Below are 14638 nucleotides of genomic sequence, written 5' to 3' on the forward strand. Positions count from 1 at the left end.
CTATTATCAAAATGTCATGTCAGGTTAAGCCTACATGAAACAGCCCTTGTTTTAAGTTTCTAAAATCCCCTATGGGCAAAATTAATGGTTGAAAAACTATTGGAACCATTTCCCTGTTTGACCGCTAGGTTTTATGGGTATTATGACACCACCACTGAGGGGCTTTACTGAACCTCAGTGATTCTTGAGCTTGGACACTGCCGTTGGACATCACGCAACGCTGGCAGCTGATGACGATAGAGCTCGCCAGCTTGTAGTCCTAAAACCCGGAAATAAGTTATCTCCGGTTTGTTCAGCCATCCCTATGCGCAAAATGAATGGGGACATAATACGGTTTTGGAATAAACGCCTAAAATATGGTCTGAGGTTAGGAGATATTATGCTTTTTGTTCTATGAGATAGCAAGTAACATGACCTTTATGAATTATGAAGCCTTTGTGATTTGTTTTTATTATTACTTAAATTCTTCAAAATTCACAAAGAACAAAACGTATAAGATCTCCTAAACCTGTGTTTACCTACCACAGACCTTATTTTCGGTGTTTATACAAAACCACCATTAATTTTCCTCATAGGCTTTGTCCAATGAACCATGGCGGAGTTTTTGCCTAGAAAAAGACGCAATTACTATGTAGTGTCGTAGGCGTAAAAATGTATCCACAGAGTTTCTAAACCCAGAAGCGCAACATCGTGAAACAGACTGGGCGGCGTTTGGGGTTGGAGAAGTGAAACATTATTCTTTGGTTGTTAATTTTCTCGAAATCTAAAGGCACAACCTAGATTCGAGCCAATATCTTAACCAGTTGAACATGTTATTACTCCAACCTCGTGATAGTGACAAACTGACACGTTTTCATTTTCGTCAAAAACAACTTAATTAAAAAATTAAAAAAATCTGAAGAAGTAGGAACATCCGTGAAAATTGAGAAAACCCCAACAATGAGCCCACTGGAGGACGTTTGTGAATGACCTAGTATGCGCCCCAAAGAGCAAAAGGTTGAGATGTATTTGCTAAATGATTATTATAAGTAGATTTACATTATACAATATGGAAACGTGTAAAATGAACATTTATGAGACAGTTTTTTTATTGAACTTCATGAGCTATAACATGAAGTAACGGAAGCGGAAATAGCACAACGGCCGGATAAGGAAGTGATATTGGAATTTGTGAAAACGTACATCGATCTCATACACAACCAGTGAGGTAGCTACCGTCTTCGTGGTTGGAAACGGGCACAACCCGTATACCTTCAGAAACAAGGTAATTTTCAACCTTGATCTTGCTTTATTCAAGAGAAACTATTAAAAAAAAACAAGTATGCTATTGTTTTAAGGTTGTAAACGTCTACGCTTGATCTAAATCTCAAATTGGTGGCACAGGAGGAGACCGCGGTGCAGGTTAACGTTAGGGAGCTAGTTGGCACACAATCAGTTTTACATGAGTCAACATTTAATAGCCATGTGAGTTTCGATTTAAATTGTGATCCAAACATTTGCATAGTTAGAAGCTAGTTATTTCGGATTTTTTTAAATTTTTTAATCACACCCATTTGTTAGCTAGCTATGCTATCTGCCTGGGTTGTTTTGCTTGCTAGTTAGCTAATGTTAGCTAACTAACTCACGAAGTTGTTCGGCGCGCAGTTTCAGACTTTCAAAAATATGCGCATGCTGACAATTTAGCACACTAGCAATATAACTGTGCATACATTTAAGTAGATATTGGTCCTGGGCACGGTGTTTCCCATAACCATCGTTATTAACGTTGCACTTAAACGCTCGGAATAGAACAGCTGTCATTATTTTTTTTGCCTTCCTGCGCCACTTTATGTACAGATCTCCGCTAAACAGCCCAATATTGGATTAAAGGAGCAGGGCCGGTTCCAGGGATAAACTGTCGCTTAAAGGCGTCCTCATGCTTCCCAGTCAGAACAGTCGGGTTTAACGGCGGTTGGCATCCAATGTTAATGGTGCATTACCGCCACCAGCTGGAAAGGGTATTGAATAAACAACTAAAAAAACATTGCGGGAAAGGGGGACGACATCATACAAAAACCCATCCCACGTATTCAATCACAGTCCACTCCAAAATACATCCCTATGGCAGTACATTCACCAACAGGATCTTTTGCACAGCCTCAGCTGTGAAATCATGGAGACCCCAAAAACCTCAAGCAGCATTCAATAATTCCAATTTTCTTATTCTCCACTTGTGCTGTACAGTTTATGACCATTGCGATAAATAATAAACTCCACATTTTTCCATGTAGTATTTCACTATCCCTCCATTGATGAGAACCCTTCATTGGTCGTGGTGGCTCTACTATCATTGTTTCTTCCCCGTCACTTGTTGCTTCCAATCTTTTCACTGCCTCCAGATAAGAAACTCGCTGGACACTCCTTACCCTTGCCACCTCGTTCTCCTTCACCCTAACAGGGCACTCCAGGAATTCAGGTGCATGTTCACCTTCACAGTTGCAGCGTTTCACTTCATCTGGCATACAGTACTCTTCCCTTCTGCACACACTCGACACATGACCAAATCTTCCACAATTATGTTGCTGAAGGTGCTTGTGCACAAAAGCTCTTGCAGGGTATCTCATGAATCCTAACATATGAGAAGGGAGAGACTCTTCATCAAAGAACATTAGCATGGAAGAGGTTAATGTATTTTCTCCATCCACCATACAGGTCAGTTGACGTGCACCAACCACTCAATCAATGTCTTTAGTAATATCCTCTGCCTTGTTTTCTTGTGCCACCCCAAATAGCCCCCTTGATAGGCGCCCAGCTACGAAAAAGCTATGAAAAATCCATACAGGAAGCATTCCACGCCGATATCTTTGAGTCTTAACACTTCTGCTCTGCGGACACACATCAAAAATAAGACGACCACTTGTGACTCTCACCGACTACACTTCAACACATTCCAGATTTCCCAAGTAGCATTGATCCAAAACCACTACTCAAACTAAAAACTAGCCTGATGGTTTCCAATTTTGCTTCTCGTGTTCATTTTTGTTCTCAATTCTTTTTCACTTTTGGTACTATTAGCTTCACCCGACACACTAGCCGTTTCAAACAAAATCAGTTTGTCTTCTCCACGATCAACGTCTACCAGCCAAAACAGTTCGGAGGAGTTTGTTCATATATTGTGGCATTGTTTTGGACTTCAGTAAGGGATTTTGCACTGTTTGGGCACTTTTCTTGGGGTAAGCTGAAGTCTACACCCCTTCATCAGTGATTGGTCAACAGTAGGGATTCTTAAAAAGTCAGTCATTCAATGAGAGTTGACTCATGACTTTTTTGAGATACTACATCTTAGATGTCAAATTGCATGACAGATCCTCTGCAAAAACTCATGTCATTAATTTTGAAGTTAACTTAGATTAATTGTGACTTGAGTTAGTGTATACTGGCTACAGGATCTCAATTAATAAACTGTACTATTGCTGCTTTTTCCCCTTGTTTTTCAAGCGAAGGTCTTATGGGAGTATGCGAGCACACTCGTTCAGTTCGGCTGAAACATGCTGACGCCTCAATCTCCACACAATACCCCATAATGACAAAGCAAAACAGGTTATTTTATATGTGCAAATTTCTTAACTTCATACGGCTCATTGGGACGCTAGCGTCTCACCTCGACAACATCCTGTGAAATTGCAGAGCGTGAAATTCAAATGACAGAAATCGTAATATTAAACATTCATAAAAATACAAGTGTCATACATCATTTAAAAGCTTAACATCTTGTTAATCCAGCCGCGTTGTCAGATTTCAAAAAGGCTTTACAGCGAAAGCACACCATGCGATTATCTGAGGACAGCGCCCCGCACAGAAGCATTACATACATTTTCCAACCAAGCAGGGGCGCCACAAGTCAGAAATAGCGATAAAATAAATCACTTACCTTTGAAGATCTTCATCTGGTTGCAATCACAAGGGTCCCAGCTACATAACAAATGGTCCTTTTGTTCGATAAAGTCCTAGTTTATATCCCCAAAAGGTCTGTTTCATTGGCGCGCTAGACTCAGTAATCCACCGGTTTCCCTCATTCAAAATGCAAACAAATGAATCCCGTAAGTTACCAATAAACTTCTTCCAAACATATCAAACAACATTCCTAATCAATCCTCAGGTATCCTAATATGTAAATAAGCGATAAAATTTAAGACAAATAACGAAGTATTCGCACTCACCGGAATGCGCCACAAACACTACAGCCAAAATGGGAGCCACTTACTAAAACTACAAATTCTAGCAAATTTTTCAAAAAACATGCGTGAAACTCTTTCTAAAGACTTGACATCTAGTGGAAGCCCAAGGAACTGCAATCTGGGAGGTCTTCCTTTTTATATTCCCATTGACAGCCATAGTAATCAAGGGTGAGCTGAATTTTTTTTTTTTTTTTCTGGATGGATTGTCCTCGGGGTTTTGCCTGCCATATCAGTTCTGTTATACTCAGACATTATTTGAACAGTTTGAAACTTTTAGTGTTTTCTATGCAATACTACCAATTATATGCATATCCTAGCTTCTGGGCCTGAGTAACAGGCAGTTTACTTTGGGCACCTCATTCATCCAAACTTCCGAATACTGCCCCCAAGCCTGAAGAAGTTAAATAAAACAACTTTTACATAAGTATTCAGACCCTTTACTCAGCACTTTGAAGCACCTTTGGCAGCAATTACAGCCTTGAGCCTTCTTGGGTATGTATTTGAGTTTCTCCCATTCTTCTCTGCAGAGCCTCTCAAGCTCTGTCAGGTTGGATGGGGAATGTCGCTGCATAGCTATTTTCAGGTCTCTCCAGAGATGTTCAAGTCTGGGCTCTGGCTAGGCCACTCGAGGATATTCAGATACTTGTCCCGAAGCCAAGACAATGCAGGAGTAGCTATGTGCTTAGGGTCATTGTCCTATTGGAAGGTGAACCTTTGCTACAGTCTGAGGTCCTGAGCGCTCTGGAGCAGGTTTTCATCAAGGATCTCTCTACTTTGCTCCGTTCATCTTTTACCTGATCCTGACTAGTCGCCCAGTCCCTGCCACTGAAAAACATTCCCACAGCATGATGCTGTCACGAAAGCTTCAACGTAGGGATGGTGCCAGGTTTCCTCCAGATGTGACGGTTGGCATTCAGGCCAAATAATTCAATCTTGGTTTCATCAGACCAGAGAACCTTATTCTTCATGGTCTGAGAGTCCTTTAGGTGCCTTTTGGCACGCTCCAAGCGGGCTGTCATGTGCATTTCACTGAGGAGTGGCTTCCGTCTGGCCACTCTACCATAAAGGCCTGATTGGTGGGGTGCTGCAGATGTTGTCCTGGAAGGTTCTATCTCCACAGAGGAACTCTGGAGCTCTCAGTGACCAGCGGGTTCTTGGGCCTTGGTCAGGTAGGTGACCTTCCCCGACTGATCAGTTTGGCCGGGCGGCCAGCTCAAGGAAGAGTCTTGGCGGTTCTAAATTTCTTCCATTTAAGAAAGGAGGCCACTGTTTTCTTGAACTTTGGTACCCTTCCCCAGATCTGTGCCTCGGCACAATCCTGTCTCGGAGCTCTACGGACAATTCCTTCGACCTCATGGCTTGGTTTTTGCTCTGATGTGCACTGTCAACTGTGGGACCTTGTATAGATGTGTGTGTGCCTTTTGCAAATCATGCCCAATCAACTTTACCACAGGTGCCTCAAGTTGTAGAAAAGTCAAGGATGATCAATGGAAACAGGATGCACCTGAGCTCAATTGAGTGTCATAGCAAAGGGTGTAAATACTTAAGGTATTTCCGTTTTTATTTTTCTAAATTAGCAAACATTCCTAAAACTTTTTTTGCTGTGCCATTATGGGTATTGTGTAGATGAAACTCTGTGGATTCAACATGGCGAATGACAACTTCGAGCATCGATTTGACTGAGGAAGGTACTTCTGTACCTCCCCATTACGATTCTAGCCATGCATTATATAAATTCCAATTCATGGAGGGAGATTGCAGAGACGCTTGGGTCCGACCCAACCACTAGTCTGAAAAAGTGGGGTAGGATTCGTGACGACAAGTTCGTCAAGACAAAGAAAAGAAAGGGCCACAGTGGAGATTCCGGAGGAAAGGCTTCTCCAGAAATGTTGCTGCTGGCTTGTTTGGCATGTGGAGCATGGGAAGACTGAAAGCAACATGCCGTCTTCACCAAAGAATGAGGTATGTTGTATTTTATATTGTAGTCGACGAAAAGAGTAGCTAACAATAGCTAGCTACTTGGCTGGCTAGCTTAGTTGCATACTGTACGTGTGCAGAGAAAGCAAGCCAACCAAACTAAAGATATTTACTACTTTTGATCAAACATTTTGTCATAGAAAGAAAATCATAAGCTTCCCACATTGGTAACACAAGTTAAAGTTAGCAAGGTCCAGAAAGTCAAAATGTTTCAAATGTTTGAGCAGAGTTGAGTAGCTAGGCCAGGCCTACTCAGCTCAAACTTTTGCAACATATGATCTATTGTAGTCTCTGTAAATGATATGAGGTTAATTGTTCATTTTGGATATGTACTGAATAGCCCTCAACTTTTTTTTTCTTTGACAAGGCTCAAACATCAGTGAATGGAGACAGCACCTGGTTTTGTTCTCTGCGCCCAAGCACTACCTCAGTACTGGGGACAGACTGGTCATCGGCCCCTGCACTAAGCTGCAGTGCAGAATTAGAAACCATCTCCATGCAGGACCTGGCAAGCTCTATCCTGGGCTCACCTCCAATACCTGCTCCACTGGCTTGCTCTTCACCGACGCCACAGAGCAGTAGCAGGGGTGAGAAGGGAGAAAAGAGCTGCAGACTAAGCCCTTGACACTTATGAGACCAGCCACCTGGACAGCTGATGGAACAGGAGTATTTCCGTCTGTAATAAATCCCTTTTTGAGGGGAAAAACTCATTCTCATTGGCTGGGCCTGGCTCCCAAGTGGGTGGGCCTATGCCCACCCATGGCAACACCCCTGCCCAGACATGTTAAATCTATAGATTAAGGCCTAAGGAGTTTTTTAATTGACAGATTTTTGTATGAACAGTAAACCCAGTAAAATTGTTAATTGTTGCGTTAATTTTTGTTCAGTATAGAAAGAAAATACACATTTCCAGGAACCATAAACTAAGTTAAATGGATTCCAACATTCTATAATCAACATAGCTGGATAAGGGCGCATGAGGTTCTCATGTAGGGGGAAAGCTGCGTCCCCCAGGAAAACAAGGACTTGGCGTTGTGGTACCTGACAAGACAGCTGGTGGTAAATTGAGGGTCTTCTGTGGCAGTTTGGACCCAAAAGAACTCTTGAAACACTCCACCATAGCTCTCTAGGCCGTATGCCCCTACATCCACCATTGTGAACCTGTAGCAGGCATCTTCTGTCTCCGTATCTTGCCTATTCATATGTTGCTAGGTACATAAATCTAGTAGATCCCGGACAAGTCACACAACTTCCATTTTGTCACCAGTCAAGCGTCTGTGTACATTTTTTTTATTCTCCCGCAAGTCTTTCTTGTTTGTCCATAGATGGCTATTACCAGCTCTTCGCCCTCTACTGTCCTGGAGTAATATTGACAATTGTTTTTGTTTTTCAAGCAAATGTCTTTTTAGGTAGCATGCGAGTGCACTCGTTCAGTTTGCCTAGCCGCCAGTCGAACTGAAGCATGCTAACGCATTTAGGGCCCCCGGCCGCTATGAGATCCTGCTAGGAACTCTGTCTGGGTCTCAACATTTGGTTGTGCATCACCAGTTTCATGTCAGTCACTGACAGTCACTCAATTATCCATGTCAGCTAACAATTTTTGGATTGGCAGTTAGTCAATCCAGCTATCTAAAGTTGTAGTAATCATGGCCAAATACCGACCGGGCACATGCCCAGGGGTCCGGACCTCCAGGCCCCCCCCCCCCCCCCCCCCCCATCTTGATGTTAGTCATTCTCACTATCATATTATTATGTCATGGCAAAATGTATAACATTTCAGGAAATTAGCTTTAATACTGCACAAAAATAAACTCAAACAAATGTTTTGACACGGTGGTGGGGCCCCCCCCAACCAAATCTTTCTTAGGGCCAGCGATAGGCTAGAGCCGGCTCTGTAAAGGAGCCTAATGTTACCTTAGTCCAAGGGCCTTACATGTTCTGTTTTAAAGGATGGCTCTGGAAGCCACAAACCCCAAATACTCCATCTAAACGTGAATCTATTCACAATTGTGATACGGTTCTAGAAACATAATTACCTCTACTTTCATATCACATAAGTAATTTCACAATTCAAAATACAAACTTACGGTACACTGTTTTAACTGTTGCAGCCGACACTTTTTCAGTGACATGTTTTGTGGCGTCTGTATCGTTTATACACAGGTGTTTGGAGATGCAGATAGCTAATTAGCACAGGTAGTCTACTCAGTCTTCCGTCTGTTTTCCGTAAACAAGCGCTGTAACATGGAAATATAGCTGTGTGGGAACCCTAATCCTATAAAGGTGTGTATCAATTTAACCATTTTGTTTTTATAAAATTATTTCTCACTGATATGAAATAAGGTCCGTACGCTTCCAAAACCGTACCACAAGCGATACGTGTTAATGTTTGACCGATCATCGCGGGTCTTAACAAAACAGCCCCATACAGAAAACACATTTTGTCCTATGACTCGTGTGTAACGTAGTGGAACTGACAGTCATGATCAAGGCTACGCTGAACATATAATTACATGGTTTATTTTGTATCTCTGACAGCGTTAACTTAAAAACAAAGTTGACTACAAACAAAGTTGCCAATGTCTTTGCAATTGATACAAACAAGCGGCGTATAAAAAGATGTGCCGATTGGGTAAGCATTAAAATAAGCCGCTTCAATATTTACAACCGTAGGTGGTAGATAACCCTCTAGGAGCTGATCCGTCGTCAATGAAATAATGTTAAGGTAAGATTTGAATGGAGAAGGTTGATCCAAGAGCAGCACTCCCTTTCTTTCGATCCTATCATTATCGACACATGCTCCAACAAAACACTTAGAGCTCGTTCTCTCTGGGTGGTGTTATGGGTAACATGGAAAGATTTTGGTTTCAGTTTTATTAGTTGATAATGTCACTTTGGGGTCATAGGGCACTCCAGTCCCAAATACTGTATGTTCTAAACAAATTGTGACACTACTGTGAATCATGGATACAGCTACACCAAATATGATTAGGTTTCCTGTTTTATGGTTACACCATATTGGTGTTGATAAATTGTGTGCCTCTGCTTCAACGTCTTCAAATGAAAAAGGTGAAATAATAACCAAACATTTTAGTAAATTGCTTCATTTTCTATTCAGTGTCCTGTGTGAAGGTACTTAAGGTGTTCACTGACAGAAAGCAGCCATGTCGTCAACATCCCAGAAACACAAAGAGTTTGTGGCAGAACCCATGGGGGAGAAGCCAGTCAATGCACTTGCTGGCATTGGAGAGGTGCTTGGCAAGAGACTGGAGGAGAAGGGCTTCGACAAGGTGATGCAGAGTTTACTTAACTTTGTTGGAACTTTCATAATGGAACTTTTGTTTTGTGAATTTCTACATTTTAGGCATGTCATAGTAAGTACAGCAAAGTCAAGAAGACAATGCAGTTGTGCAACTTTTACCAAGTGTTTAGGTTAGTGTATTGTCATTCATGTTCTCTTACACTTTTCCTACTCCATTCTCATTTGCATACATCTACAGGCCTATGTGGTCCTGGGTCAGTTCCTGGTGCTGAAGAAGGATGAGGAGCTATTCCGGGACTGGCTGAAAGACTCATGCGGGGCCAATGTCAAACAGCAGGGTGATTGCTATGGCTGTCTGCGTGAATGGTGTGATTCTTTCCTGTAGAGAAGGTTTTGTTTTTTCCCGTTTTATATAACGTTATCCCAAACATCTATTTACTTGTGGTCTCACATTAAATTTCACCTCATATGGGAACACTGCACATGAGGCAGTTAAGCAAAGTCATACATTGTAACACCTGGTTATTTTATACTAGAGTCACAATTCAGAGACCTATGGATGCTTAAAAATTAGTAAGACGTACCTTGCTGCAGTCATCCATGGGGTTGTTTCACCCAACTGTGTAGATCCGTAATCCTGACCTTTCCTATGATTTAATATCTTTGGCCGTACAGAAGCCTTGGATGAGTTAATTTGTTTTCCTGCACTTTATATTTCAATTTTGTTCTGTCAAATAACCACTTTTTATAATTACTATCCCTTCATAAAGTTATAACTAATGCTTGTACTTATCTCCAACTTTCTGACAGTTTGCCCCTGCATTTATTTAAATGAACTTGTCGCTAAATTAATTAGTAGCATTTTAAACCATTTGACACCACATGGCTTTTATATCTATAAGATGTTGCACTGTTAATTTTACATCTGAGTTTACAGGAAGCAGTTTTAAGATTTACATTTGTAATTGCTCCATGTTATCTTATGTGTTTGTTTTAAGAGATGTTGAAGGAATGCCTTAACGTTGTAATGCAAAAGCAACATTTATCTGCAATGTACCTTGAGTTGTGGAGCAGTGCATGCGGATTAAGAAGCTAGCTACTACAAATCACCTCATTTTCAATCTTCACACAAATGAAAGCCTGACGTAAAACCACAGTAAGTAGCACTGTTTCAGGAATTAATTTATGAGCATACTTGTGTTGCTCTCTGTTTAATCGTTGAAGGATGGTTTTACTGAAACACTGGTTCATGTTTTTGCATATTGACTGTGAAAGCATGTTTTTATATTTTTCTTTTGAAAGAAACAACTGCAAGATCTGGACAATTCTGACTTTGTTTTGTTTTTTGAAAAAAATAATAATAATAAATTACATGCAAAAATATTTTGGTGACAGGAGTATTTAATTTTGTCTTTGATTCCCAAGTCCCCTTTTATTCAAAGCTCTTAATTTGCTTTGGTAAGAAATATTGACAGTAAAGGTTTAAGGAACACTGATCTAAAAATAGTAATAACATTTCTGAACTTGATCAGATAAGCAACCAAAAAAACTGGTCTCAAAGAAAACCATACAAATCGCTGTTATGTATTTATTAAATGTACTGCTTATTTTTGTTAATGTCATATAGCCTTAGACATCCACTTGACAAATTAAACCACTTATTTATCAAAACAACATTGATCATTGTTATTGGAAACCCGTCATTATAGACCGCTGATCTTGTTAAGGCGGCTGACCACCTCTTGTACATACAGCGCCAGTGGAATTATTTGGGTTAGTGTGTATTGACTTGTCCTCTTACTGTCCTACTGGTCCACAGTGGCGCCTACACCTCACGCACATTTCTGCAACAGCTTAAAGTGACATACAGGACTTTCAACACATCACACACAATTATTATTTTTTTAACAAACTCAGATTAGGCAATGACTAGTGTGTATTAAAAGTTCCAAATAATTACAATTCATGTGTAGTTGTCACCCCTCCATCTATTTGAAAAATGAGATAGGACTATGAGCTGTTTTACATATGTATATCCACTTTTATGTTGTGCTACAGTTCATGATTCTATAAGGTTCAATGTGTTTTAAGTATGTATACGCATAACTCCAAATATATTTTAATGGTTGTTTATGTAGATCTACTTTAAATGTAAATTTTGGTTGAATTAGTCTTGATTTTACTTAGGAGAATATGTACATATGCAGCCTTTCATAAGATAAAGCAGGCTACATGAATAAGTTATATTTAGCTTTGTGTATGTGGTGAATGCATGTACATTGAGTATACAAAACATTAAGAACACCTGCTCTTTCCATGACAGACTGACCAGGTGAAAGCTATGATCCATTGTTGATGTCACTTGTTAAATCCACTTCAATCAGTGTGTAGATGAAGGGGATGAGACCGGTTAAAGAGAGAATTGAGACATAGATTGTGTATGTATGCCATTTAGAAGGTGAAAGGGCAAGACAAAAAGTTCCTTTGAACTGGATATGGTAGTAGGTGCCATGCACACCAGTTTGTGTCAAGAACTGCAACGCTGTTGGGTTTTTCACGCTCAACAGTTTCCCGTGTGTATCAAGGGTGGTCCACCATCCGAAGGACATCTAACCAACTTGACACAACTCTGGAAAGCATTGTAGTCAACATGGGCCAGCATTTGTGGAGAATGCTTTCGACACCTTGTAGAGTCCATGCCCTGACGAATTAAGGCTGTTCTGAGTGCAGGGGGCGGGTGCGTGCAACTCAATATTAGGAAGATGTTCCTAATGTTTGGTATACTCAGTGTACGTTATGTTCTGTCTGGACAGTGTTTTTCCCAACCATCCTGTGGTTTGTCTCAAAGGAGTGCACAGAAGAACTTCTTCTCCCTGAATGGGTTCTCTGAGGTGGGCACAGGGGTGATGAGGGGGTCCTCAATGGCGTGGGCATCACAGTATGCCATCAGGTCTGCAGCCGCTTTTGATACCTGAGGATGGCAAGTAGTGGGAATCAAGACTGGAAGTGAGGGTGTGGGTATTTAGTGGAGACTTAACAAGGCGCGTGCAATGTTTCAATGGATATGATGCCTCGGGCAAGGCTTACCTTGATCCTGCAGAAACTGGCTTCAATCTTCAATTGCTCCACCAGCTTCCTGGCTTGGCCGACACTCATGGTGCTGTTCACTGGGGTGTCTCCTTTCATCCTGTCAAGAGAGCCAATGAAACATATGGCGCATGAGTCACACTAACACATTCAATAATTTTGTTTTAGAAAAAAGACACCTAACACTGACAGCTGGAAAGGCAGATGTACGGCGTGACATTAAACTATTTCACTATTTATTCTAGGTAACTTACATTTGTATGGATTCTTATTAATGAAAATATACACTGAGTATATAAACATTAAGAACACCTGCTCTTTCCATGACATAGACTGACCAGGTGAATCCAGGTGAAAGCTACAGTATGATCCCTTATTGATGTTACTTGTTGAATCCACTTCAATCAGTGTAGATGAACGGGACAAGACATGTTAAAGAAGGATTTTTAAGCCTTGAGACAATTGCGACATAGATTGTGTATGTGTGACATTCAGAGGATGAATGGGCACGAGACAAAATCTAAGTGCATTTCAAGGAGGTATGGTAGTGAATGCCAGATGCACCAGTTTGTGTAAAGAACTGCAATGCTGCTGAGTTTTTCATGTTCAACAGTTTCCTGTGTGTATCAAGAATGGTCCACCACTCAAAGGTAATCCAGCCAACTTGGCACAACTCTGGAAAGCATTGGAGTCAACATGGGTCCAACAACTCAATATTAGGAAGGTGTTCCTAATGTTTGGTATACTCAGTGTACATTTTTATGAATCACTGACTGCATCCAATTCCACTCCCTCCTAAATTTGACACACTTATTTTTTTTTAGCACATTCACTTCAATCTTCCTCTGCTCTCCTCCTTCCCCTCCTCTGTCTGTCTCTATCTCTAGGGACCAATGGTGTAATTTACTACTCACTTGTTAAAAGCTCTCTGCCCAAGAAAAACTATATCTCACCTTGATATAAAAACATCTTTAAGCTATAGGACCATTTATACTGTATACATTGATTATATGGACAATTTATTTGCCTTCTTACGGATAGTCAGCTTGTTAGTTAAAATGTTTTTATGCACTGGCTAGAAGAGAAGTACAATACACTTATGTCCAGAGGCCAGGTATGATTTTCTCTACCATACCATGCCACTCTAACTGTATTCTATGACTAACATAAAAGTGGTTACATTCTAATAAATTCCATCATCAGTATGTCTCTTATGTGTTCAAGCAGACCGCATTATGATCTTCAATGGCAGACATAAACCTCTAGAGCTTGTAGAAGGTACAGGAAAAAAACTTGCTGAAAACTAATAGTTTTAGGTCAGGCTAATAGGATGATAAAGACACATTTTGTAAATCTATTGGATATGGTCAGCTTTTTATGGGACCTCGTTTGATGGGAGAACTATTTGAATGGCTGAAGCAACCAAAAAACTGGGACAAATGCACAGATATACACTTGCCTCGGCACACACAGATACACCCGATGTGTGTGAATATCATCACATCACATCAACATCAAATATGCAAGGGATATAAAGCAAACCACTGCCTGCTTAATACAAATCAAGTTGAAGTGACAGCATACTGAGAAGGTTCAATAGAAAATAAATAATGAATGGACAAGAAGTGTGAGGAGAAATGGATAACCGGAGAAAGAGAGAGAAGCAACAAGACCAGTCCATATAGGAGTCTATTTCTACCATTCTGGTCCTCTCTCTCCCCTCTTAATATTCCTTTCCTTCATCAGCTCCTTCTCATCTTCTCCCTTACCCTTGTTGTATTCCTCTTCAGGTGCTTTCTCTCCCTCCTCTTCTCTCCCTCTCGCTCTCTCACCCTCTATCTGCCTGTGTTTGTGATTTTAGTGTAGCTGAACCCCACCCCTCATACACAGTGAATGCTACACTGTTCTGTACAGTCCAGTGCACTGCAATTCTGCTACAATGAACATCAGACTCCTGGTACATGCATAAGAACCCCCTCTGCAGTGAGTGGAACCTTCCAGTCAAAGGGAGGAAGGCTCCATTGGAATCGTTTTTCTTCTGCGAGCTGGATCATACCATCTTTACATGAAAATAGAGGGTAATTAGGCAGATATG

The 14638-nt window shown here is 40.9% G+C and overlaps 2 protein-coding genes across 3 annotated transcripts; one reads left to right on the top strand and one right to left on the bottom strand.

Moving 5' to 3' along the window:
• The first annotated feature begins 1124 nt into the window (after positions 1-1124).
• Positions 1125-10839, top strand: LOC106563483 (barrier-to-autointegration factor). Of its 2 annotated transcripts, none has more exons than XM_014129114.2 (3): positions 1125-1264; positions 9313-9484; positions 9695-10839. In XM_014129114.2, exons 2-3 carry the CDS (start codon positions 9359-9361, stop codon positions 9839-9841), a joined length of 273 nt encoding a protein of 90 aa, XP_013984589.1. In that variant the 5' UTR covers positions 1125-1264; positions 9313-9358; the 3' UTR covers positions 9842-10839. The 2 variants fall into 2 exon arrangements, with proteins under 2 accessions (XP_013984589.1, XP_045545992.1); XM_045690036.2 differs by lacking the exon at positions 1125-1264 and adding an exon at positions 7995-8477.
• A 191-nt stretch (positions 10840-11030) lies between these two features.
• LOC106563484 (guanine nucleotide-binding protein G(I)/G(S)/G(O) subunit gamma-3) lies at positions 11031-14528 on the bottom strand. The gene is made up of 3 exons (XM_014129115.3): positions 14313-14528; positions 12544-12643; positions 11031-12427 (listed from the first exon to the last, which is right to left on the bottom strand). Exons 2-3 carry the CDS (start codon positions 12640-12642, stop codon positions 12299-12301), a joined length of 228 nt encoding a protein of 75 aa, XP_013984590.1. The 5' UTR covers position 12643; positions 14313-14528; the 3' UTR covers positions 11031-12298.
• Between the last annotated feature and the right edge of the window lie 110 nt (positions 14529-14638).

This window comes from Salmo salar, chromosome 11 (assembly GCF_965601325.2).
Source record: "Salmo salar chromosome 11, fSalSal1, whole genome shotgun sequence".
In the NCBI taxonomy this organism is placed as follows: Eukaryota; Metazoa; Chordata; class Actinopteri; order Salmoniformes; family Salmonidae; genus Salmo; species Salmo salar.

Excerpts from the sequence above, each read along its gene's own strand:
- LOC106563483 (XM_014129114.2), top strand. The coding sequence starts at position 9,359 with ATGTCGTCAACATCCCAGAAACACAAAGAGTTTGTGGCAGAACCCATG. Across the intron at positions 9,485-9,694 it reads AGGAGAAGGGCTTCGACAAG|GCCTATGTGGTCCTGGGTCA; the intron begins GTGATGCAGAGT and ends ATACATCTACAG.
- LOC106563484 (XM_014129115.3), bottom strand. The coding sequence starts at position 12,642 with ATGAAAGGAGACACCCCAGTGAACAGCACCATGAGTGTCGGCCAAGCC. Across the intron at positions 12,428-12,543 it reads CCAGTTTCTGCAGGATCAAG|GTATCAAAAGCGGCTGCAGA; the intron begins GTAAGCCTTGCC and ends TGCCATCCTCAG.